The 26,835-nt window shown below is 35.6% G+C and overlaps 3 protein-coding genes and 1 long non-coding RNA gene across 6 annotated transcripts; all 4 read left to right on the top strand.

The window, feature by feature from the left end:
- Positions 1-83: 83 nt before the first annotated feature.
- LOC149730260 (uncharacterized) lies at positions 84-2,891 on the top strand. The gene is made up of 4 exons (XR_016385816.1): positions 84-1,030; positions 1,098-1,156; positions 1,213-1,250; positions 1,396-2,891. It is a non-coding gene; the product is annotated as an uncharacterized LOC149730260 (long non-coding RNA).
- Positions 2,892-3,009: 118 nt separating this feature from the next.
- On the top strand, positions 3,010-17,404 carry LOC149730261 (small G protein signaling modulator 1-like). 3 transcript variants are annotated; one of them, XM_089886247.1, is made up of 28 exons: positions 3,010-3,167; positions 3,660-3,703; positions 4,176-4,251; positions 5,708-5,867; positions 6,276-6,404; positions 7,510-7,577; positions 7,789-7,891; positions 8,342-8,519; positions 8,693-8,850; positions 9,174-9,197; positions 9,656-9,723; positions 10,033-10,196; positions 10,547-10,661; positions 10,939-11,226; positions 11,678-11,798; positions 12,179-12,389; positions 12,653-12,856; positions 13,188-13,253; positions 13,469-13,555; positions 13,648-13,722; positions 13,965-14,080; positions 14,260-14,303; positions 14,377-14,414; positions 14,745-14,909; positions 15,151-15,306; positions 15,696-15,792; positions 16,467-16,637; positions 16,984-17,404. In XM_089886247.1, the coding sequence occupies exons 1-28, from the start codon at positions 3,140-3,142 to the stop codon at positions 17,067-17,069; spliced, it is 3,240 nt and encodes a 1,079-aa protein (XP_089742373.1). In that variant the 5' UTR covers positions 3,010-3,139; the 3' UTR covers positions 17,070-17,404. The 3 variants fall into 3 exon arrangements, with proteins under 3 accessions (XP_089742373.1, XP_089742375.1, XP_089742374.1); XM_089886249.1 differs by lacking the exon at positions 10,939-11,226 and having other exon boundaries at positions 3,011-3,167; XM_089886248.1 differs by lacking the exon at positions 9,174-9,197 and having other exon boundaries at positions 3,011-3,167.
- A 105-nt stretch (positions 17,405-17,509) lies between these two features.
- On the top strand, positions 17,510-20,202 carry LOC149730262 (uncharacterized). The gene is made up of 3 exons (XM_089886293.1): positions 17,510-18,120; positions 18,436-18,828; positions 19,097-20,202. The coding sequence occupies exons 1-3, from the start codon at positions 17,510-17,512 to the stop codon at positions 19,614-19,616; spliced, it is 1,524 nt and encodes a 507-aa protein (XP_089742419.1). The 3' UTR covers positions 19,617-20,202.
- A 135-nt stretch (positions 20,203-20,337) lies between these two features.
- LOC149730263 (uncharacterized) lies at positions 20,338-26,787 on the top strand. Its single transcript, XM_089886281.1, has 8 exons — positions 20,338-21,536; positions 23,378-23,475; positions 23,749-23,792; positions 23,978-24,190; positions 24,475-24,584; positions 24,711-24,848; positions 25,099-25,275; positions 25,926-26,787. The coding sequence occupies exons 1-8, from the start codon at positions 20,603-20,605 to the stop codon at positions 26,078-26,080; spliced, it is 1,869 nt and encodes a 622-aa protein (XP_089742407.1). The 5' UTR covers positions 20,338-20,602; the 3' UTR covers positions 26,081-26,787.
- The last annotated feature ends 48 nt before the right edge of the window (positions 26,788-26,835 follow it).

A 26,835-nucleotide genomic window follows, 5' to 3' on the forward strand; every position in this document is an offset into this window, starting at 1 on the left:
CAGTAGAGCAAAACAGTAATATTTTTAACGCAGGGGAGTGACAATAATCTAAAACACGAATCAACATTTATTGTATAGGATAGGTTTTTATTAAACGTAATATTTCTACACTGAAAAATAATATAGATTTTTGTCATCTACATATAGAAACGCTGTTAAAGCCCAATTCGTGTTTGAGGAAACGACAATTTATATTCGCGAATTACTGTGAACTTAGTTTATTACGTCATAATCTTGAACTGGCGACACAATGAGCCCGCTGTTCTGTCCTTAAAACTGATTGGGCAGAATGCGCACGTGACTGACGCCTCGCACCAGCTGAATATCCCCGCCTTGATTGCTCCGCGCATAAAACGCCTTTTCCACAAAGTTACCACGTTTCAGTTTAGATGAAGTTGGTTCCACACCAGGTAACAAGTTGGAAGGTTTTAAGAAGATTTCTTGCAAGGCTGAGTTAAGTATTGTTTTATTACATTAGAATTATATTATGACATAGGCTACTATTTACTTTATACTACTTTACAGTAAGATTATTGCACTACATTATATACAATAATTTATTGGTAAAGTTTTGTGCCTTGCGTTTTTTAATCTCGTCTTTTTCGCTTTCTGTTTCAGAAATCAAGACGGTTCTTTATTACGTCACTCGCGACGTCACATGCAATATCTCGGTTCATATTTGCTGCGTTCCGTTACGTCACAACTCGTCACACGCGTTTTTTTACCATTCACGTCCATGTTATGTCACAAGTTTCGTTACGTCATAGCAGAACAATACGCGTCTGTTTTATACGTGCGTTCCGCGACGATTTTTTTTTCATGGGGCCCCATACGCGTTTTACGTCGATGCAAGGCATATTACTTGTATATTCTAACCATATTTGCGCTATTAGTGCGAAGCAAGAAAATCAAGAATTGGTAAAGTATAAATCACAATTGGCATTATTACGTACATAAGCCCTTTTCCAGAATAATCGATCGATGATGTGACGTCACGAAGTGGTGATGACGCAACAGAAGAACCCACTTCGTAAGTTCATTGTTTCGTCACAAACTACTTTTGTTTTAAACTGATTTTTAAAGTTAAGATTTTGCAGAACATGGTATGTGACGTCACAGAGAATCAAGCGGACCATGGAACGAAGAAAGAATGAAGGTAATTACGACGTAATAGTATAAAAATGGCCATTTAACGATTTCTTCTTTTTGCAGAGTGGTCAGCGAATAAAGCTGCAGAAGACAGTCGTAAGGTATTGTATATTATTATACAACTAATTATTTATTGATAAACAATAAGTTTGGGGTAAATTTAAACACGTTATGAACTTGTGTAGAATTGGTGAGACTTTACATCACTTTAGCATGTAACGTTACGTAACTATCTTATTTTTGCAGACGAAGAACAAAGACGAAGACGCCAGTTAAGGATACACGGTTTGAAGTTATGAGGTTTATAGTATTGAGTTGTGTGTCTTGTCTGCGCTGCTGTTATTCTGCTGGACCTAATGTTGCTAGCGATTTTGGTCAGTCACTATTATAGTGCATTTTACATTTCACTGAAATATCTGCAATGAAAACTATGGCAAACATCTTGCTGGATCGGATTTTGTTGTTGTACACGTCATTATATGTTTCTTCTGCAAAGGTCGATTCTTTTAACGTTTTGCATTGTCCTAATCACTTGATAAGAACGACATGTTGGTACACAAATACTTGAGTAATATCCACGCGCATTCTAATATACACGCTTTTAACTTTTAGATTTAATGCCCCTTATTTTTCATTAATTGAATGTCCCCGTTAACCTATTGTTAGTTTATACAAAAGCCTAATTGTGACGCTGGCCACGTTGCAATTACGCTATACGTCGATGGGCCTTAAAGGCCCAGCGTTTGGTGCGGTTACGTCACGGTTCAAGACTGAGTAACGTTACTGTTGGGTTGTTGCGTGGACGTCGCCGCCAGTGACGCTACGCTCGGTTATTTAGGTCACTGTAAATGCGGTTCGTAACAACCTGACGCAGTTTCGTAACGGTCAAAGCGGTGCTTAACATCCAAACGATATTATATTGCGTGGAGATGCGACGAGAGTATCGCGGTACCAACATGGCGACTTACCTTTTGATTGGGACATGCGGAGATGTTATTGGCTTCGACTCTTGTGGTCGGACATTTAATAATTTGTACACTGCAGAAGATTATCCTTTAGGATTTGAACCATATTTTCTTTGAAAATGTTCCTATGATTATGTCCGCGTTAATTAACTTTTTATAACCGTTCCATTTTTGGTGATGATTGAGCTGTTGTGTGTGTTGCATGTTTCACTTTTTGTATTTGCACTTCGTTGTATCATTTTTGTCTTTTTGTCGCTGTTGTCGTGCACATGTGTATGTGCATTCGTTGTATCGTTTTTGTCTATGGGGCTTCTTTAACCTGCGTGGACAGTAACATCCCGCAAGGGTTTCTCACCTAAGCAGAAACCCACTACCATTGGCTGGGGGCTTGTCGTGCCGTAGTGGCTTTCCACCAACGCCAGCCAAATCAACTTTTTGAATGTATTTTAATCTGGTTACTATTTTTCAGAAGAATCTTCAATATGTCCCCCGTTTATTCTGTTTTGTACAATTATTTCGTGCTGTTGCAAAATAAAATATTAAAGCAACATAATTTAAGCTACATGGAAGGCCAACTGACAATTTGTTTATTTGTCAAGTGGTAAAAAACTACGGTTACATTAAAAAAATAAATTTAACTTTTAAATTTTTAAGTTTTTGCACTTAATTTAATTTTAAACACGAAAAATTATGCTGAGGGTGTTTTCCCTAAACCAGTTCTAAAATTTGGATTCTGTTAGGGGAGTTGTTTTAAAATTATTCCGACATAATTTCCAAACAACAACAACGTGATGTTAGCGTAGTATGTAAGCAAGCCACTGTTATTTGAGCTTATGTAATATATAGTGTACAATATTTTTTAAATTCTATTTATTTTACAAATAGAAGCGTTATAAAATGCTTAACTTAAATGTTTTGCAGCAATTATAGTAAGCAAGTAAGGTAGTTGATTATAAATTTAACCAGATATGTGTTGCATTAGTATGGGCTGTTAACAGGTTAGCTGCGTTTCAACGTTGTTTAAAATGGCAAACGAAACTGGAAATGTACCAGGTATATTACATAATAAACTTTAATTGTAATGTCATCAATTAAATTTAACTTTTTACCTCTTTATAGGTATTGTTGTTATTATTTTTTGTTGACATATATATCTACACTTAGCATTATACTTGGTTGTTGTAATATTTCTTATATTAATTTTTTTTGTGTGTAGATTTATTATATTATATAAAACTACCTATTTTTTTTTTAAAATTATAAAGATAAGGTGTTGTGTTACAGTGCAAATGTAGACCAAAAGTTTGTAATTGGCTGTTCTTATGCAGCATTTGTTGAAGGAATGAATGAAAAACTTATTTACCCTCGTATGGTGGTGAAATGGCAGTTGTTACATGGTTGATCCGTTTTATACACATTGTGCCCGTTAACGAACTACCACATTTGTAACTTGGTTGTTATTTGGGGCGAAGCGACTTGTCCAATCACACTGGACTATCAGTATTATTACTATCTCTTTCTCACTTTTTACATAACCTTTTCCAGATGAAGACAAACATGAAAAACTACTTCGGATTCTTAAAAGCCAGGTTTGTAATAATTATGACATCATAATTACTTGTTATTATTAATCACTGCCTCACTGGTGAACATGAATAAATCATTGCGAATGTACATAGTTTGAATGATTAATATTTTATACACATATATTTATGTATATGTAATTGCTACCAGGCATACTATAAGTATAAAAGAAATCTTACGGCAATATGAATTTTTTATTTTAAAGATTAAATACCCGGCGTTTCGCCTGCTCTTTGGCGAGATATTATCGGGGTATTTAATTAAGTGCCCTGCACAAGGATACATACACAATGGTAGTAGTCCTGTCTCGAACCTGTATCCTCAGGGGTAAACGCAGGCCCACCAACCACTACCTACAGTACTAGCTTGTTTGATCATTGGAAGTAACATTAATCATATTATATATTCTGTTGCTGACAGGCATATTGTGAATTATTTCTTTATTTATGTTATTAATGTTATGTTTATGTAAAACAGGTTAAAGCCATCATGGAGGAAGCTGTGACGAAGAAGTTTGTTCACGAAGAAAGTCCGCATGTTCTAAGATTGTGTGGTAAATATCAATCATGTGTTGTTTGTATGCAAGTTTATTTATGATAAGTATATATATTGTATGAGTCATTCAGGCTTTTTTGGTAAAGGGGTGACATTTAATGTTTTAGCACTCCAGTTTTAAGCCTAAAATATTTATTATTTTGTTAGGTGTCTACACAAACAAAAATAGCCAAAAGTATATTGCTTTTAAAACATTAATCAATGTGATTCCCTATGTTTGACAACTTGTGATTCCCTATGTTTGACAACTATGAATTTAACTACATTTTAATAACACCATCTTAGATTTTGCTAAAAAGTTAAAAATTTGACGTCTAAGGTCCTGGTAAATAACTTATAATAAGTTTATAGATAAGATATTTATTACATGTTCAAACAACTTGTTTAAATGCATCACAAACCTCTAAAATAATGCATTTGTAGCGTGATGAAAAACACAAAATAAGGCGACACTTTGACATCCATAATAACTGAACCCAACCAACCTGTTGCATTTATCCTCATGAGAGAAACGACTTTATTGATTATTTAATCTCAATTCCATTAAAAAATAATGATGGTTTCTTTTACTCATATTGATGCTGCGCTGCAAACAACGATTGGTTTATTCGTGATTTGTCTTTTATTTTCGTTAGAAGTTACAATCTTACAATCAAAGGAATATTGTGGTATAAATCAACTTAACAACTTGGTTGCAACCTGTTTTTATTTTACAGTTCAGTTTTAATGGCCACAAATTTGTTAACTGTTTTTGTGTGTCATAATGACTGTTGCGTGTCATTTTACATCGAGTTTTAATCATGTTTTATTAATTATTATTTTAGTTATCATAAAAATAAATGTACTTTGTTATATTGTCATTGCCCTACTTATATAAGAGTGGGGTAAGACAGGGCATTTTTCATTCTGTTTTATCATCCCATTTGGTAATACTATACTACTAGTACACAAGGAATATTTTTCAGAGTTTTATAACCGTAGTCTTATGTCTTAAAATGGCGTTATTAATTGTTCAAAACACAGTCAGGAAATATGGGATTTGGATGCTGACATTATCCTATCCTACCCCACAGTACTATAATTATGTTTATATGCCCTGGTGTCCCTTGCATAACCTCCATAAACAATATCCCATCTCATTCAATGTGCGGTCATGCAGCAGATTAACATGGTAGGTTAGGCTTTTTAAACCTGCTGTTGGGTGTCTATACAAACAATAAAAGCCAATATAATTACCATATTAATCAATGAGGTTCCCTATGTTTGACAACTATGAGTGTAACTGCATTTTAACAATCAAATGTAGCCCCAAATTTTACTGAAAAATAAAAACAAAAATAGTTTACTAAAAATTTAAAAACAAAGATTTAATCAAATTAAAAAAGGAGATTTTTATAAAACTCCTGATAAAGAAAAATCTGCAGCTTATGCTAATAACTTTTATTAATTACTAGGAACTGTGGAAACTTGTTTTCTTGATGGACTAAGGAAACGAACGGCTGGATTTCTACGATCCAACAAAATCGCTTCCTTGTTCACAAAAGTTGGAAAGGGAGTTCCACAAGTTGCAGAACTTGTGACTAAGATAGAAGAAATTGAAACCAATATGAACAAGTAGGTTGTGTGTAATACACACTGTGTATGTAAGGAAAAAATAAGTTTTGGTGTAGGACATTTAAATAAAAAGGTTTCAACCCAGTGGTCATTTTTAGGTTGTCCAAATTGCCAGCCATATATTAAAAAAAATAGTCTGTAGAAATAACCAATCAAGTGTGTATGATGTGTATGCAGAGAACAACAGTGTTATAATGACTGTCTTTGCCCTGCCACACTGCAATTATAGACACCTTTAATTATATATGAGCTAATAAAACCAGGTAATTTAGATTTTCATCTTGTTTTGATAATAACTTCTGTTTATTATTCTTTAAGTGCCCATTAAAAAGGATATGACCTGAGCCTATTCGTTGGGCCAGAATAGAAATGATAAATCTTAATAATTTATTTCTTTGTTTATTACAGACCCCCGTCACAAGATGTCTCCCTTTCACAAAACAACAACGCACATAACAAGAAACATCTTTGGATACGAATTGCCCTCATTTCAAAAATCCTTGATAAAATAGCAGAACATTTGGTTGACCACAGCGCGTATGTATTGTTTCAATTTTTTTGTAAAATCTTAAAAGGCAGCTGCACTTATAGTCTTCAAACATAGTCTTCAAACATTAGCAATTGGTTTGTTGTAATTTATATTTTTAATAACTTTTGTTGTGTTTTCATAGTCTTTAAACATTAGCTGCACTTATATAGTCTTCAAACATCAGCTGCACTTATAGTCTTCAAACATCGAAAACTTTATTGATTAATTTCTTGAATGCAATATATTTTGGTTCTGCTTATTTGTATAGACACCTAACCGCAGGCTATTTAGGTTTAAAACTAGGGTTTTGAAACATACCATTTAATCCCTGTTTTTTAAAAGTTGGGGTAACAATGTGGCATATCATTATCATGTATCATGTATGTTACCCTAGGCACCCCTTAGGTTATGTGTATAGTAGCACTCACTACTGCACTATAATATGTATAGCCTATCTGATATATTATAGAATTCTTTTACTATATTATATAGTATAGTCTATATATATCAATGGTTGATATGAAATATCCCACGGTAGCGCAACTAACAATACATTATTATACAATTATCTCAATATTACAATATTATTACGCTTTCAAACAATTAACAATAGAATGTCATTGTTAAGTAAACAATAGACAAAGCCCCAGCATGCTACACCTCATGCTGTTATACAATGAGTAACTATGCACATTGATTTACGACCAGCATTGTTATTTCTTTGTCTGCCCTGCAATAAACATTACTGGTTTCCTGACCTCTAGCAATAAACTGTATTTTTAAGTTTTCAGTTTAACAGCCACATTTTAATCAATTGAAAATTGTTTTTAAGTATGTTTTAATGACTGTCGTTTTGCTGCTAATTATCCCCTTCTGTTTTTAGTTCAAATTAGTCTGATTGTTCTTATCATGTTCAGCAAAAGTTTTTTTTCCCTTAAATACATCTTTTGTTGTATAATTTAAGTTGTGACATATATTTCATTGTTCATTTCATATATTGTTGATTATAATGTAAGAAACTGAATTATATTAAACACTGTAGAGTGTATATATCCCTATGCCAAATAATGTTGGATGTTTTTTAATTTGAAATTGTTTTTGATAATTTTACAGCAAATATTACGAGTCTTCATCTATAATGGCCAACCCTTTGAGTGGAAGATTGATTTCCGCAATACTTGGTGAGTCGTTACTTTTTTGCTGTTCCTGTTGCACAAAATATTGAATAAATGAAATTACTTATTCTGTAAACTTTTTGTTTTTCTCAAATAAAAAGTTGGAAACCTGATCAGAGCAATTTTAAGTGTAATATTGGTTTTGTTGTTGATGCATAAAAAGAAATGAAATAGAAGCTATACCTAACATGTAAATTGTTATTAACTGTTTCTTAAGTTGGTCCTTGTGCATTGGACTTCACCAAGATGAAAACTCATGATCATTATTGGTCAGATCCACCAGCTGGTGAACTTATTCAACGACATAAACTTCATAGCAGGTGACTTCATTATCTATGATTGCTACTTTCATGCCTACGGCCGTGCTGTCGAAGCTATTTCAGTGTGTGGATAAGCTACCTTTTGGTTGGTTTGGTCATTTATATTCTTGTGGGTTGGAACTTAAGTGACTTATCTATGGTTGCCGCTCCCATGCTCACAGCTGAGTTGCTGAAGCTTTCTAGTGTATGGATGAGCAGACACCTTAAATAGCAGGGTGTCAACAAAGCAGATCCAAAGCATATTCATATTGCATACAATACATAGCTATGGCAAGACACTTAACTACAATTTCTCAAACCCAGTGGTCTAACAGATTGTCGAAATTGTCAATCATACAATAAAAACACAAACAATTAGAAATATAAACTCAAAACAAAAATCGTAAAAAACATGTCTTAACCAAATAAAAAAATTCACAAAAACAAATACATCCCTTTATGACATCACAGACACGCCTCCCCGAGTTCCCCAGGACGACGCCCAGCTCTCCACTTCACTCCAGTGCGTCACCAGTCATCTTCCGATTCCATGGAGAAGGGAACCTCGTTCAGGGATTACGTGGAGTCTTTGCATCAGAACTCCAAGATGACGCTTTTGTACGGGAAGAATAATGTCATGGTTCAGCCTGTAAGTTATATGGTGTCTATGTCATGGTGAAACTGGTATGTTATGTCTATGTTTTATGGAGTGGGCACAATATATCAACAGAACTGTGGCCTAGATTTTACTTATTTTTTGCTAGAAAACCAGCTTCTAAAATATTATTCCAAAATTTTCATTGCGTTGAAATTACTTTACAGCAAGAAGACATTGGTTTGATACCTGGGTATTTATCTTTGCATCAAGAAGCCAGTTGTATGTTGGTTAAATGGACTCCTAACCAACTCATGAATGTGAATCATGATGTGAAATCACGTGAATCATCTCATGAGGCATCACAAGAAGTACCTGATACAAGGTATAGTAGGGTGGGGTAAAATTGGACACGTTTTTATTCGGTTTTTGTGTCCTATTTAGTAGTGACAGAGAATATTTATGGTATTATATAACTGTATCCTCACAACTTTAAAAGAGCGTTGTTATTTGTTTGTTATTTGGAAATATGGGATTTAGGTGCTAATAGTGTCCCAGTTTACCCCACAGTATTAAACATTAGGTGTATGTGTAAAAGTGGATACATGAGGTATTGAGGGGTCATGTGTAAAAGTGGGTACATGAGGTATTGAGTTGTATGTGTAAAAGTGGTTAAATTATCAGGGGTATGTGTTTTAATATACGCAGACATCGTATGTACAAAAGTGCAAAGTAAGTCACAGAGCATTGTGGTGGTTTATGTTGAATACCTTGTTTTATGAATGAATTCGTTTATTATATATTAAGATTGATTCATGGTATTTCTATTTAGACTTATTTTAATTTTGGTTTCTTTGCTTTTGTTTTGTAAAATCCACAAAGTTTGTTCTTGTTTTTTTTTGTTTTTCAATTTTTGTTTGCTTCTGAACTCCATTGTAATGTAATGTCATTGTGTTGAATTAAATTACCAATCAATCTACAGCAATTCTGTAAATTAAGTTAACAATATATTGTTCAGTATATTTGTTTGTTTTAACAATTCAGCATTGTTTATTATGAGTATTAAACACAATCCTAGAAACATCAACACACTATATAAACATAAACACACTATATAAACATAAACACACTATATAAACATAAACACACTATATAAACATAAACACACTATATAAACATATAATCCACAGTTCATATTGGGAGTTTGCGATATCTGTTGATGTTCGGGACATCGTGTATCTACATTGCCATCAACAATGTGAGTATATATGATATCTATGCTGCAATCTATATATGATATCTATGCTGCAACTTGTATATGTTATCTGTGGGACTGTACTATAACTTTTTGTGGACTGTACTATAACTTTTTGTAGACACTTGTAAGCCATACAGTACAATAAAACACACACACAAAGTAACATACATGGTAACTCGTAGTCGTAAGCAGGCACGAGGTGTATGAAACAGAACAACCATGTTGTAACGACTGTCATGCTCCCACCCCACAAAGATAAATCAATTTACATTCATTAATTTATTAATCCAACCTAACATATTCCCACAGTGGACAAGAGTGGAACGTTGGTATTAGTTGGTCAAGATGGCGTACAATGGCCTCCCATACGTTTCCCCCCCGGTGGTCACTTATTATCATTCCTATCGTGTCTTGAAACCGGACTTCTTCCTCACGGACATCTTGATCCTCCGCTCTGGTCTGAAAAAGGGAAGGTGAGAGTTTGTGCACTTGGTGCAACTTATGTGCGACTTATCACCTTTGTGCTTTGTGTGTAATCTGTACATTTGTTTGCATCTCCAGTTTTGTGTGCAATGTTGTAGGCTAATATTAACTTGTTTAGAATATGTGCCTTGTGTACAACTTGGGCCTTGTGTGCAATTTTTGCCTCATGTAAAACACGTGTACTGATCGCCCCGGGTCTTATTTATGCTATATGTACAATTTGTACCTTGTGCAGTTGGGTGTCACCAATGCCATATGTACTGACTATGTCCTTATACAACACATTCCTCCCAACTACTTAAAATTTAATTGCTCATTAACAATGATTATTATCCACTAGGGCAAAGTGTTTCCTCGATTGCGACGAAAATCTTCAAGAAAATCGACTTCGAGTACTGAGTCTGACGAACCAACTGATTTTGTGTTTCGCGTTAGCACTTCATCGGATAGCAGTTGTAAGTATTCTGTTGTAGGTGTTGGAAGTATAGTTTTGTAGGCACTGAAAAAACAACACAATATATCTACAAACAGTGGCACAAAACATCACAAGGGACCACTGATTGTAGTATTGTGTTGTTTTTTTGTAAGTTTGGGTTGTAGATATTGTTGTTGTAGATATTGTGTTGTAGATATTGTGCTGTAGATATTGTTCTTGTAGGTATTGTTCTTGTAGGTATTGTTCTTGTAGGTATTGTTGTTTGTATTGCATGCAGCATTTGTGCTTGTACGTAGATATATCATCTCATCATACACCACATGAAGCAACATTTGATCTCATGAACTCAATATTCACGTTACCCCAACTATGGAAGACCCCACGTACCAAATCTACCTCAACCATCCAAAGCAATAAACGAAACTCAAGTTACGAGATCTCACGTTCTGTAGTGATACGACCTGCTATGTTGGAAAGTGACTACTTTTACATACAACCTCAGAAAAAAAACTCCCCAAGAATAATTTCGTCGGCAAAAAGATGTTCGCTTCCAAAATCGCACAAAATATCCGAACCATACGCAGGTCATTGCATGGTTGTGATGTCATAGTTGATTGTGTTTGTTCTAGTAAAGTACATTGTTAGTTGATTGTAGAATATTTAATGGTAGTTGCTGCATGAGAGTTGAAAACAAAGGGGTACCTGGTTTGAGATTCAATGCTGCTACTATTGTGGGTGTAGGTGTCCTCGGACAAGTACTGTTTTATACACCTTGTGTCTGCTTATGAGTTACCACATAAGTTACCTTGTGGATAAATATTTACTGGATTTTTTCTATGGCTGACAATTTAGACAACCCATCAGTGACCACTGAGTTGAAGCAATTGCTGGTAACTGTTTTGCCCAAACAACATACCCCCACAACAGTAGCAGCGTCAAGCCTCAAACCTGTAACCTCTCCACTACAGGCAGACATGCTAACCACAGTACCATATAACGTGATACAATTATATATTAGTTGCTTTTGATTGACAGGTACATGGGATTCTTCAGATGGATATGTTCCTCACCTTGATATGTATGTGTATGACAACCAACAACCAAGACATTATAATGTTACAAGCTCAAGGAATGGAACGCCATCAACCGATATACAGTAAGAGTGTTTTATATTATAGAACGTGTCCAGGAATTTACAAAGGGTAGTACAACTCATTTAGAGATTCTTTTTTTTCCATGCCCCCAAAAAAATTGTGAGTAAAGTAGCGCAGAAAAAGTTTTGTAAAGTAACAAGCTTTTTTGTATAGGTTAAGCTGTTTCTGACCAATACTCTAGTTATTTTTGCAGCTAGTTTTATAGAGCGTCAACAAAACAATAACATTGTTATGGTTGCACCACTTTTCACATGTGTTTAAATAAGTTAAGTTTTATTTGACTGACACTTTGGATTTTTTGTCAGCTAGTCCAGCAAATTTTAATATAATCTGGAATTGGTTGCATCACTTTTAACTGGTATTTTATATTTAACCTTTTCAGGTCCTCACTTAAGGTCTTATGTGACACAATGAGACGACAAATTATTTCCCGAGCTTTTTACGGATGGTTAGCTCACTGTCGCCACCTAATGACAGTTCGTACCCACTTGTCGGAGATGGTTCATAACCAAGTGATCTCACCCACCTTACCAACTGACGCCACGCGAGGTGTCAATCAAACTACCTGGAAGGAAATATTCATCTATGGGAAGGTATACCTCATGCTAGCTGTTCAGTTATAACATAGGTGTCTTACACACACAAAATGGCAAATTCATACACTTCAAGCTTTCTAATCCTATAGTGTTATAACATGGGTGTCTTCTCATACACCAGACACACATTTTCTATTCATTCATTTTCCACATATATATATATAGACAATATAATATAGACATTATAACAAGACAAAATATAACACTCAAACACACAAATTTTACCATGGTACCACCTACACCCAATCCTCCCCACACAGTTAACAAGCATGACTGAGTTGATGCGACACACGTACTTCGGAGGTGTTGATCACGATCTTCGTCCAATAGTTTGGTTGTTCCTCCTGGAACATTATCCTCCGGACACAGATGAGGAAGATCGGGAGGAAATTGATCGGCAGATGGAGGAACAATATCAAGTTATTATGAAACAATGGACTTTTGTGGAAGACATAATAAACCAGGTATTATGTATGGTTTTATTATGTGAATTTTTATGACTTAATGTAAATGTGATTGGAGTATTTATGACATAATATGAATATAGTAGATTGGGGTAAGATGGTCCATGTTTCATTCTCTTTTCTCCTTCTGTTTGGTAGTAAACCGAGAAAATTTACTGAATCATGTTACCCTATCCTTACAACCTTAAAAGAGTGTTTTTATTTGTTAAAACAGGATTTGAAAATGTGGAATATTTTGTGCTAACTGTAACTATCTTGCCCTATAGTATGATGTATGATATATATATGACATCATAATATGAATATATGCCATCATAATATATTTTTCCAGCGTCAATTAAAATCATCGGAACGAGCGTCTTCATGTTCGACGTCGAGCAGCGAATCGCCACCCGTGGTATATTATGACATCATAATAAACATTATGACATTTTAATCAGAGTTTAAATAGAAGAATGTAACGATTTTACATTTCATCATTTAGTTAAAATGCTCCAGACTGTACATTCCAAGATTCATTCGTGTTTTGCAATTTTTTTGTAAAATATTACTTTAGTTGCATATAAACATTATGACATCTTTATAAACTCTATGTAACTGAACGTTGAACAGGTTCAACCAATTCTTCGACAACAATCGTCGAATCTTAGCGATGTTTTCACCAACGATGATCAACAAACTATCAACAAGAAGAATATTGTACGTTGCTGTTGTTGTTGTAAAGTTATTTTTGATAAATACTGGCAAGGTAAAAATACCATACGTATATAAAAAAACTTTTGTTGATTCAGGAGAAATACAAAGTGATTGACGAGACGAAGATTAGTGAGGGGAAGTCGGTTTCGTTCGAAGATGAACATATTGAGGTGGGGTGTGTATATAGGCGCCAAACCTGGGGTGGCAGGGTGGGCAGGCCTACTCTCGAATTTTACTAACAGCGTGTATATAACAACTGTTTGTTTTGCTGCTAATGCCCTTCTCTTTATTGTATGTTTTAACCTCATTTTCATTACTGTATTCAAAGAGATAAATAAAATATATTATTTTAAGCATAGCTTTTGGTTATTTACAAAGAGGAATTTTCTTTTAACTGATATTTTCATTCCAGTCCAGCACATCAAGTCACATTCCATATTCATCTATCAGTTCAACAAGGACTGACCAACATTCGTCTGTTTCAATGAAAAGTATTAGCACCGATGAAACTGTGCAAGGGGGTGGGGGGTAAGTGCCCTGAATTTAATTATCTAGGGTTTATAAGTGGACAATGGCTGGTTTTACATTGATCTGTAGCAATTAAATGTGTCTTGTGCTTTGTTTTTGGTAAAAAAAAACACATGTAGTATATTTTTGTTGGCTGGGGTGACATTTCAGTTAATATTTCATTCAATTTCTGTTTTCAGAGATGTAGAATTGGAAGGTTCTCCAGAAACAACAAACACAACAGGTTTGTTTTATGTTTCTATTGTTTATTGCAGTATGTCTGCTTGTTGTATTTCTAACAATATTTTGATTGACAGCTGATGATGAAACTACTGATAAAGAAGTTGATTATACTGTAAGTGTGATGTCATAATATATTTACCCCCAATGTCACCCCAATATTAAACCTACAAAATTATTTATACCCCCAATTTTTTACACCCCTTAAGATAAGTTACTCGACTTTAAGATACCAAATATTCCCCAGTATTAAGTCCCCATTATTACCCCCTAATCCCTAACTTTATCCCAGGTTGAATTATTCGTCATTAATCCCAAGCATTAACCCCAATATTAAACCCTAAAAATTATTCATCCCCTCTAAATAGTTGACTTTAACTTACCAAATATTTCCCCAGTATTACGTCCCCGTTTTTAGCCCCGTGACCCCCTAACTTTACCCCAGGTCGAGTTACTGGACACGTTTGCGTTAAACTTACATCGGATCGACAAAGACGTTCAACGTTGTGATCGCAACCATCCTTATTTCATGCACGAGGATAACTTGGTTAAACTACGGAATATAATGTCGTGTTATGTTTGGAAGAACCTGGAAGTTGGATATATGCAGGTACATGTTTGATGTTTGTGTGAAAACTTTTTGTTGCAATCCAAGTATTTGGCATAAGTTTATACTTTGGTATAAATATTACTTTTTTGTAATTTTTTTTTTAAATCTTTAGTGGCCTATAATTTTTATACAATTTAAAAAAAGCTTGATAAAAAAATTACACAATAGTTTAAAAAATTTTTCTCAGGGTTATTCCCAAATCTTTTTTATTAAAATGTTGTTAACCCATTATGTTCATCAGGGCATGTGTGACTTGGCAGCACCGCTTCTTGTAGTGCTTGATAACGAAAGTTTGGTTTACGATTGTTTCGTTTCTCTCATGAAACGAATGGGAAGCAATTTTCCAAACGGTGGCGCTATGGATTCACATTTCGCTAATATGAGGTCATTAATACAGGTTGGTATAATGTTTCTATGTTTTTACGTTGGCTCTTTCTAAATAGGACGCATATTGTGAGTTAGTGGTGTTGGGGTATGGGCCATTTATGTACGTGTGTTAACATAGTGGGTATAATGCTTCTATGTTTTTAATGGTGTTGGTCTAATGAGGCAACTTCAGCCTAAATTCCAGAGTTCACCTATATGGATTAAAACTTATGTTTTCAACCACAAATCTCTTCAAATAAGTTTTAAATATGTTATTTACCCACAAAGTTACAAATGTGGTTACTCATAGGTTTGCATGAGGGTGTGAAACAGAACACACATGTTATATCGACTTTCGTTTTCTGACACACAAGTATAAATAACTTCTATTGATCCGCGCGTTACGTAACATATTCTTAGATACTCGATGGTGAATTATTTGAACACATGCATAAGAATGGAGATTACACACATTTCTATTTCTGCTACAGATGGTTTCTACTGGATTTTAAAAGAGGTGAAAGCTTAAGGTTTATTCAGGCTTGTTTTTTACACTTTATCAGCGCTTGTGAAATGTTTTAATTTTATATGGCGCACTTTTGCTATTCCATAATGGTGTATGTTCGTGGTTTGAATAACTGTAAACAACTCAGCTCAAAATAAAGAACGCATACAGCACAGCTCGTTACCAGGGCAGGTGTTACTGTACAATCAATCAACCGAATCAATAACAAGCAAATGCTAATAAGCTGATTCTATTTTAAAATCTAAAATATCATACCTTGTGCTATTATTAATATAATAACCAGTTTCATAAACACTTTATTCCATTTTATGTTATTTAATCATAACTTTGTTTCAGTTACCGAAGAGATAAAATAAGTTATTTGTTAGTTTTAATATATACATAACAGCACATATGTATATTACCAATGACTTCATTTTTAGGAGTTTCAATTAACAACTAAAACTATCTCGGTGATTTTAATAGTTAGTAGTGAGAAATGAAATTGGTTTTAATTTTAAAACCAAAAGAAAAATGATGCCATAGGTGTATGTCTATATTGTTTATACATGAACTAACCAACAAATCTGTGTTTTATAACCTGAAACCTAAGTTATTATTATTATTGTAATTTGAATGTAATTATCAAAGTTATGTAAAGTAGACATTAACATTGTTATGTGCAGAGTTATCATATGATGGGGACGTGTTCAGTGTTTGGGAGCGAATATGGTCGGCTAACTACTGTTCATCGAATAACTTTGTTTTGTTCTTTGCGCTTGCAATGCTACAAACATACAGAGATATTATCCTGGAAAATGATATGGATTTCACGGATATTATTAAATTTTTTAATGGTTGGTAATCAAATTATTATTGTTGTATTTATAGCTTCTTGCATAACTGTGGTGAAAGAATGAATGTAACTTTTTATATGCCTGCTTATAAGATATAAGTTTTATGGGTGAATAAACTTTATGGGTGAATATCTAGAAAACCCAAAGAAACCCTTGGGTTGAAGCAATTGCCATTAAGTGTCTTGCGAAACTTGCTTACAATAGTAGCAGCATCAAGTCTTGAATCCATAACCTCTGGGCTAAAGACGATGTGCTAACCGTGGCCCCAGACTTTAACGTTTTGAACCCTACTTTATTTTGTAATTTAAACCATAATATATATTTATTACAATACCTTGTAATACAGAGATGGCTGAATGTCATGATGCAGAAAAACTCATTCAACTCGCTCAAGAACTAGTTGCTGAAGTTCAAATAATGATACACAAATAATACCTAACTGTTCCAATATGTTGTACTGTGGTACTAAAAAAATTAACCTTTTTTTTGTAATTTTTTTATTGTGATTTGTAAATTTGCCACACAAGATTACGTTTTGCACAGATTTTGAACCGAATATTTTATTTGCAGTAATTTTGTTTAAAAATCGAATTTTTAAAATTTCAATTAAAATTTTTTGATTTTTTGAATTTAGATTTTATTTTGTCACCTTGCATAGTGCAATACCATACGTGAAGGGAATTTGTTTTTATTTATTTATATTGTAACTGCTGTGAAATATGTTGTGCTGTTGTTTTTGTGGCAGAATAAAATCGTGTTGCAGTCATCATGAGGAAACAGGTGCAATAACGACGCTGCATCGATTTTTATTTTAATTGGAACAAAATCTACCCGCCGAGAATTTATTTTCTTACTCAGTCGAAAAACCCAAGATGAACTTCATGTACGTTGAATCTTCGCGGACAATATGGTCTTGTTTTGTGGTTATAATGCTGTCAGTTATGTCGTTAGTCGGGAACTCATTCGTGGTCGGGATTATCTACCGTAGTCGACGAATGTTCCGATTAGTAAACTTCTGCTTGTGTTTTCTTGCTATCAATAACTTGGTCGGTAGCGCAACTTCGTTGGTTAGTTCTATCATCGTATCTATATGTGGATTTCTACGCCCCATTATCACTACTGCTGGTGACGTCATCACTACGTCATCTGACGTCACTAGTACGCCACCGTGCCGTGACGAAACCGTGGAAAAATCTTCGACCGAATGTTTTGATGTTGTAGCAAATGTGAGGTTGTTATTACTTATGGCAAGCAGTGGTAGTCAGTTTTGGATTCTAGTTTGTCTGGTCGTTCGATCCAACGCCGTAATGGTCACTAGTTTAAAGAACAACAAAAAGGCAGTGGTTTTATGTATAACAGTTCTGCTCCTGCCGTATTTGCTTTCAGTTGGACTTTACTTTGTGTCTCACTCAGCTGTTTCGTATCTTTTCATCGTGTTTTGGGTCGTTCCTACCGTATGCTTCATATTCATGTCGTTCAGAAGGTAAGAAACTGTTGCTAAGTTCCGTATCACAATAAGGATTGTTTTAACCATTTTCTAATATTAGGATGGAGTTAGCGCTTGGAACAATAGGCAGGTGACCTTTAAAATAAAAAGATAGAAAAAAACGAAAACACGTTCCATCTTACCCCAATCGACCATATTATATTCGACAAATGTTAACGTAAAAATGTTAATCGTGCTACAAACAGCGCTTAAGGTCACCTGTTCATAAATCCCTTCACCTTATTTGAATTATCATGATGTCACATAATTATCATGACGTCACACCTTATCATGACGTCACATTTGTTCCAGGAAGACACACAAGCCGAATAAGTTCGTCAACCAATCCCCGGCCTCTCGCAATTCGATATTACGCAGAGTTCGAATGTCGTCCCAATTTTTCTTTACCCCCCGATACCGGTTTCGAACCTGGACCTCTGAGGCTTTCTACGTTGTGTCTATCGCTGTGGTTTGTCAGACAATCTTCTGGTCGCCGTTCTATCTTTCTCTTGCTGCTTCTATATTCAAGTCGATGAGTAATTCACCCACAGACGAATCAGTGTTATGCATAACAACATCCTCGTTACTGAGCGCTGTATTTTTACCGATTTTTTTCTACGGAACAAGCTCAAATTTCAGAGAAGGCTGCTCTAAGCTGACGTCAAAGTTACGACGCAGAGAGATTCCAGGCTCGGCAGAACAATCGTAAGTTTTTGTTACGTTATTATTATTATTATTATTATGTATATTTGCTGCATTTTTAGCTTAATCTATATGGTACGATGGGGGAATTCGGGACATCATTAGCACATAATACCCAAATATCCTAATCGTGTTTTATGTTGTGTGTATAAAACAGAACACCCGTGTTATAACGAATGTCGTTGCCCCGCCTCATATAAGGATAAGCAAGTAACAATATCCTTACTAATAAACGTTTCATATTTTCGCTGCATCAACTTTATTTCAACAGAAAAAAGAGCAGCACGCATACAATATGCTCGTTATCAACTATTGGTAACAATCTACCGATGCAGCCGAGGGATCCGATAGCCGCCCATGACCCTCCACATGGAATTTTAAAAACATCACGTTCACAAAGCGAAGACGTGAAAACAGGCCATAGGAGAACCCGCTTCTCTCCAAACTCTCACAAACGAAGTATTTCTTTTAATGTAGGATTGCGTGATCATTGGCAACGAAAAGCTTCCTTTCTAGACAAACTAATAACTGATACTGAACTTAGAAAATTTCGCAAAGTTTCTCCTAAGGTCCCACACAATGAACAAAGGTGCATTATTTCGTCACCAGCTACGTTCAGATTCAACGTCCAATCAGAGGTCGAAACGTCACCGGGCCCAAGCCATGCGGAACGGCCGTATATTTCGTTCGTCCTCGCTAAAAGCATGTTGGTTCCATACAAGCAAATATGCACCAATAACCTGACAGAAAAACGGGCTCTTCCAGAAAAAGAAGAAAATGAAAATGTATAAAAAATCATTCACAATTTTCGGACATTTTGTTTTTAATTAATATCTTGTTATATTGTAATGTGGGGTAAGATAGAATATAATATCCATCTTTCCTTATTGTGTTTTGAACATATATTAACGCTGTTTTAGAGTCGTGGGAATGCAGGTATTTAATTTTGTAAATATTCTTTGTTTACTACTAAATGGGACGAGACGAGAATGAAACACGTCCCATCTTACCCCAACTTACAACACGGTCGTTTAATATTGCAATCATAGATTGTTGTTTACACTTGAATAGTTTTCCTTAGTTAGGTTAGCGTTATATGTACTTATTCAACCCACCAGCTGTCTAAACTGTCAGTCATACAAAAAATCACTCACAAAATTGCATTCGTGGTAACTCGCAAGCTGGCACGAGGTGTATCAAACAGAGCGCTCGTGTTATAATGACTGTCGTTTTCCGGCCACGCAAGGATAAAGCAAGTTACATTCATTTAATCATTAAAATTTCTTCCTTGTTACTGTTCATTGTAAAAAAACATTTGTTTATTGTTTTACCATTTGGCATATTTCGCTGGGATTGTAAATATAATCGAACACAAAAGTTATTGGAAAACTTGGGAGAGTTCTCAACACAGAGCGAAGAAAAGTTTAAGGAAATTTAATCACCGAGGCAACTGCTGATAAACGAGAGGGAGAGGGAGTTAGTTTTGGTTTACTGCCGACGCCTGGTTACAAGTTCTCACAGAGGAGGTGAATGGACTTGATGTAACGGTATGTAGTCTCAGCAGGCTTATAATCAGCCAGGATATTACACGGGAGTTTTGTTCCGTATGAATGCGCTTAATATCCAATAACTCGGGTTTAAGGCCTCCATATTTTTGCAGCTGAATTGAATTGAATATTTGACTTCTATGATGTGGTTAGGCGCGCTGGGCGGCTAATTCGGTGTAAGTTGATTCGGTATTTTTTGTAGCAGAGGAGGTTCTATCTACTTCCGGGAAATGTGGGAAGAATCGGGAGAAGCAGTAAAGACTAGAGGAGGAGAGAGCGCGGCAGACTGGGCTTTCCAAGATGCCTGGGAGGCGAGTGGGGATAATGCAGCTTATGTAGCAGACCAACACTTGCTTAAACATCAGCAGTCACAGTATAGTGGTGCAGGTGGATCTCCCGCTACAGAGTATAGAGAAGATACAACAGGTGTGTCCGATTTGAACCCTCCACCTTTAGATTTTCTACAATTCGGATATTCGAGTGAAGGACAACAACAGCAGCGTGATAATCTTGGTTTCCAAGAATACAACAACGAAGTACTGGCTTCGAATAACGGGTTTTTGCAAAGTAACTTGGTGAAACAGGAAAATAACATTTGTAGCTTTCCGGTTGCGAATTCAATGGAACAAGAGAAAGATGGAAGTCACAAAAACGAGGTTGTGTTTCCCCATTATTCCTCGCCTACAAATATTAGCAACGGAATGATGTATCCGTTACCCGTTCAAAGTTTTACTCAAATGCGGAACCCGAAGAATGAAACATCAGGATATTTCGCAGCCCCGAGAGCTTTTCCATCTTTGCCAGATAGAACGCAGCATCCATTCAAAGTTCACATTCAAACTATAACTCACTGTGAGCTAGAATGTCCAGGACTGCCAGCCATGCACCAGTTATCATTACCGAACACATACAGTATGCTACCACACGATACCGGCCATTACATTGGCCATGATTTTAACCGAGACCTGCAAGAAACGACCGCCTTTCAAAACAAATTTATTTCTGACGGAAATTTCGCGCCGGACGAATTCTCGTCGAAAGAGATGCCTAAACACCACCCCCCGGAAGAGAAGCAGCCCCAATACCCTACCACCCCCATCCACCCCATGGAGTTTCATTCAACTGTCAGCGGCAGATCTGCGCCCCATTGCTCAACAGTTAAAGGTAAGGAAATATTAATCGTCTTTTCGTCTCGAGAAAAGGGTAGAAATTATAATTTTAGGTGTCATATAGTGTTGTGGGATCAGAAACCGTAAGCACCTAAATCCCATCTTTCCTGACCTTGTTTTCGAACAATTAACAGCGCCATTTTAGATTTATTTTGATTTTTCCTATCGTACGGTATTCGAAAAGATAAATAACATTCTATATGCTTCGATTTAAAATTTCGTATGCTACAAAATTTAAGGTTTATATAAATTAAAATGTCGACTTTTATTTCGAAGAATTTATTTAAAGTAGCAACTCATGCGAAGGTTAACATTTCCCCGCATTTATCATCGAGTGTATAAAACCAGCCCCCCCGCTATTCGCCACTTGTTCGACTCCATTTTGTATTTATAGAACACCGAGAACAATAAAACGTATTGTTACGTCACTGTCCATTTGTTCGTTTGATTAATGACGTCACAATTGGATATCCGAAATACAATGACCTTTGACTATGCGTTGTTTACTATGATTAATTTTGTCTAAAAATATTTTTTATCCTCGCGTGGCGGGGAAATAAAACTTATAACATGGTTGTTCTGTTCTATACACCTCGTGCCTTTTACGAGTTAACACGCATGTAATGACGTTATTGACACCCATGACGTCATTCATTTACCACGTCATGGCAACCTGGTTAAACCGTTTGCTTGACCAGAGAATACGGAGTCAATACTAAACACTATTAAATTCGTATGTGTTTATAAAATCAAAATAACGTAACGACGGTCGACGTCCCGCCACGGGGGGGATAAATAAGTTACATTCATGCATGCAAGCCAGAACGGGCCAAACCAACTGTTAGACGCATTGCGTAGAAAAACAAACGAAAATAAAATGGCGGCAAACTCCTTGACGTTTCTTCTTTCATTGCATTCCAATATTTCATTTAACTCCCAACATTCCGAAACATAAAACGTTACAAACATTTTATAACATATTTAGGCAAAATCTGCGAATTCTAGTTTAGGTGTCTTATCTCCTCGCTTAGCTGTAAACACTGCATGGCGTTAATGGATTTATTGGATAAAGAACATAAACTAAGTCGTTGTTATATGGATATCGTCATACCCCATATTTCCTTATTATCGCGTTTTCCACAATTAACAACAGTATTTAAGAGTCGTGACGACACGGTTATATAATTTCGTGAATAGTCACTGTTTACTACCAAATAGGACATTAAAACATGGTTAAACCATGAAACATCTTACACCGACTTACTATGGTGATTTAAACGAAGAGATGGGAATCAACTAAACGACAGTCGTGTACAAAGTATGCGAACCATTTTGTTTACCACTTTAAGATAATCGCCGTAAAATATTTTTCTCAGCCATAATCCATATATAACAGAACATCGTTCCGTATTTATATTTATCTTTTTACATAAGTTCTTGTAATATAAAAGCAAAAGAAAACCGCTGAAAGCTTGTGTACGAAACGCGTGGTAAACGCAGCAATAATAATAATGACCGAACGTAAAAAGCGCCCGATCGGCCTCGCGTGTAATCTAGGCGTGCGCACAGTACACAGCGACCTAAATGCACTGTAGTATAGTTTGAAATTTCAACGAGGTAGTATATCGTTTGGTTTTCGTAGCGTGTTTTAACCACAGTAGTTTTGTTGATTTCCGTCTCTTCGTCGTTTTAATCAATTTGATCTTAAAACTGAAAGAGATAAAAAGTTAATGTTATGTTTAATAGAACAAGTGTTAAATATTGTCAAATATGACGTTTGAAATACTATTGTTACGTCATTAAAGCATTACCAATATCAAGTATGACGTCACACAGGAATCGACACGACCGCAGGCCACGTGTTTAGCAACTATGACGTCATCATTGACGGAATTGGCGGGAAAAATGAAAAAGACGAAACTGGAGTTTATCAGGTTTTTTGGAATATTTATACTGAATAAAATATGTTTTTATAGTAGAGTGGGGGAAGACTTAAGCATACAATGTCGAAATATACTTATCGTATTTTAAACAACTAACAACGGTATATGGGAGTTGTCCCATCTTCCCCCACCCTACTATATATTCTGCTGCTACCTTACCCATGTAGAATAAAATGACTTAAAATCAGTTTTTATTGGAAAATAATTTACCATAAGTAAAGTTAACTTTTTACACCAATGTTAATTGAATTGTTTTTGTTACAGAGAGAACAGAAACGTCTGGATGATGCAGCTGGTGTTAACAACAGGTTCGTTATTTTGTGTGTGTGACGTATGAATCGTTGTGTGAAGCATAATTATGATAAATTTATAACATGCTGATTGTTTGGCGATTTAAAAAAAAAACGCCGGACTTTTTGTTTGTTACGTATTCCGGAGCACTTGACTGTGAATGTTGTTTAGATTGTAAGCCATAGCCATTATTACGTTGCAGATTCACGAACGAGCCCCCACCCCCCACAAACGAAGTCTACAATCCAGCATTATTCGAACGAGTTCCACAAAAACTTCATTTCATTCAAGATATTTCGTCTAATTCTCCGTACTTTCCTACGTCAGCAAAGCATTGTTACGTCAATATGCAAATGACGACCAATCAACGTCATTTCCACCAGCGGTCATGGTTCAATGCAGAAGCACATACGAGGTATGTCATTTAATTACAGATGCTCCAACCCAGTGTTATCGCCTCGCACCCTAAGTTTCAATTCAAGGCTCGTCGGTGCTTCCATTGTGATCGTATGTGTTCTTGAGCAGGACCCTTAAAGGCAGTTAATCCAATCCAGTGCTTACTAACGGGTTGTCTGAATCGTCACACACACTCAAAATCACTCGTTAGCAGGCACGGGGTGTAAGATACAGAACCGCGTGCTATGACAACTATCGTTGCCCTAATGTGAAGATAAAATATCTTACGTTTCGTTCATTCAGGTTGCCAGTCAATAAACCGCACGGAGGCGATGAAGAGCACCATCTACGAGTGAATGACGTCACTTCGTCTCAGCCAATCAGAGACGTCGGTTACGCGACAGAAACTTCGGGTATTTATTAATGTGATATTACAATGTATGACGTCAGAAAGGTGAAAAACGTGTTTTTTTATTCAATGACGTCATAGGTTGAATTATGACATCGCACGCTTGACTATGACGTCATATTTGTATCAGGTTCCCAAAAGCGGAGTCGAAGTCGCTCGAACAAAAAAGTTTCGGAGCCAAAAAAGTTTTCATGTACTCGCCCTAAATGCAACAAAAGATTCGCCAAAGAACACGAATTACAAATCCATGTCAATAAACATCATGTTGGTGAGTTTGTGACGTAACAATCCAAGTTATGACGTATGAATCTAAGTGATGAGGTCATAATAACGGTGAATGATAAATTTATGGAATAGAATCATCGAAAAAACGAAAAATTTATTCACATTTTTTTTAATTTAAAATAATTTTTTTTATTGGGATTTTTTTGCGCTGTGATCTATTTTAGAATATGTTTGAAAAAATAATACTTGTTACAATATAGTTAAAATTATATAATGTTATTGTTATAAAACAGGGATGGAAAAACCATATTTCTGCTCGTACTCGATGTGCACCAAAAGTTTTAAGCGACCAGATCAATTAAAAAGACACCAGAAGATCCATACTGGTGAAAAACCTCATGAATGCTCGGTTTGTGGACGTCGATTCGCAAGGACCGACCATAGGAACACACATACAAGCAAACATAATGGTGATGTAGTGTTTTACTGTAGGGTGAGACGGGACACCTGTGGTACATAATATCCTGATCGTGTTTTAAATGATTAGTTAGGAAAAACAGTATAAGGACCAGTGCTACGAAAACGTTACAGAGAAAAAGCCCATCAGAACCTTGTATAATAATAAGATAGTCTCTTATTTAAACAGAATCTCACCCACAAAGTTGTGACAACTTGTAAGCTGACATAATCGTTCATTTTTTCACCAATTACGATACAAAATTACGTTCGCAATTTTATTCGGCCTGATTAAAATGTAACAAATTAGACATAACATACTTTTTGTATGAGATGTTGTAATAACCCCTTGTTCTAACCACCTGGTCATGAAATACGTGACGAGCTACGTAGGAGTTGTTTTCACTGGAGTTTAAATTCCGTGGAAGGCTTAACCCACAGCGGTTCCACGAAGTAATTGAACTCCCACAGTATTCCACATTCCTATACTGTGTAGACTGTAGATAGTTCCATGGATTGAAACCGATCCAGCTTGAACTTGTTCTATAAATGTTATAGGTTGGAAAAACACGGTGTATTTTGAACCTGTTCTAGTTAAAGTAGAGTGGGGGAAGATGGTACACATTTTCATTTCATCAATTAACGTTGTATTTTTACTCTACAGGTGAAAACGTTCATGTTTGTTTATTTCCTTCCTGTAATTTAAGATTCTCAAAACTTGAGGACCTACGTCATCATAAAACGTCGCACACACAGAGCGCTGATTCGTCGGTGCTGTCGTCACAAAGCGTGGGAAATTTAAATTTTCTTGGTTTTTGAATCCAAATTACCGAATTAAAGACAAAAATGGAAAAAATTGTGTTTTGTTTCAAAAGGTTTGTCGCTTTTCGATGTTGCTCTATGGTTTTGTTCGTACTATTTGGTTGTTTCGTTTGTGTAACGTTTTACTCTATTGTGTGACGTCATACCAAATTATGTGACGTCATAATAACTTTGAATAGTTCGTCTGCTCTTTATATTATTTTTTAACAGTTCCCAAGTTTCTGTTGCAATCTAAAGCTATTGTTTCATATCTTGTATATCGCGCTGATTTGTTTACGTCATAATACCCCTTTGTTTACTGCACGCTAATCGTTTCAAGCTCTTTTGTGACGTAACACGCACGTAACAAAGCTTTTGTTATAAAAGATTATTTACGCGACTCGAATTCTACAATAAAGTATCAAGGATTTTTGTTTTGGGTAAAATATTCTTCAAACACTTGTTCATGTCAATGAAAGTTCCCTCTCTGTTTACCTTAGTAGATCAAATGGCTTCTTTATACGTGTTTTTGTACCTGCTATCATGTTACAGTGTAGTCGATCCTGGTACTAAGTTACCATGGTAAGATGTCCTAGTGTTTGTAGCAGAGAGTAGTGCTATTGGAAGAACTTTGTTGGTGCGGAATTTCTGCGTTATTCTGTTTGACTAGGCCGCTTGCCACAGTGCTTTTGTCTGTTGATTAAAAAAATATATACAAACTTTTTCATGCGTTAAAACCTATAGTTAAAATATATAAATATATACTTTTAATA

This window comes from Ciona robusta, chromosome 10 (genome assembly GCF_009617815.1).
Source record: "Ciona robusta chromosome 10, ASM961781v2".
Taxonomy (NCBI): Eukaryota; Metazoa; Chordata; class Ascidiacea; order Phlebobranchia; family Cionidae; genus Ciona; species Ciona robusta.

Bases quoted from the DNA above. Each gene is read 5' to 3' on its own strand.
- LOC149730261 (XM_089886247.1), top strand. From the start codon at position 3,140: ATGGCAAACGAAACTGGAAATGTACCAG. The intron at 6,405-7,509 runs GTATGTATTGTT...ATAATTTTACAG, and splicing joins CATTTGGTTGACCACAGCGC to CAAATATTACGAGTCTTCAT. The intron at 16,638-16,983 runs GTTGGTAATCAA...CTTGTAATACAG, and splicing joins TATTATTAAATTTTTTAATG to AGATGGCTGAATGTCATGAT.
- LOC149730262 (XM_089886293.1), top strand. From the start codon at position 17,510: ATGAACTTCATGTACGTTGAATCTTCGCGGACAATATGGTCTTGTTTT. The intron at 18,121-18,435 runs GTAAGAAACTGT...CATTTGTTCCAG, and splicing joins ATATTCATGTCGTTCAGAAG to GAAGACACACAAGCCGAATA. The intron at 18,829-19,096 runs GTAAGTTTTTGT...TTATTTCAACAG, and splicing joins CCAGGCTCGGCAGAACAATC to AAAAAAGAGCAGCACGCATA.
- LOC149730263 (XM_089886281.1), top strand. From the start codon at position 20,603: ATGTGGGAAGAATCGGGAGAAGCAGTAAAGACTAGAGGAGGAGAGAGC. The intron at 21,537-23,377 runs GTAAGGAAATAT...GACGTCACACAG, and splicing joins CCATTGCTCAACAGTTAAAG to GAATCGACACGACCGCAGGC. The intron at 24,849-25,098 runs GTGAGTTTGTGA...GTTATAAAACAG, and splicing joins TGTCAATAAACATCATGTTG to GGATGGAAAAACCATATTTC.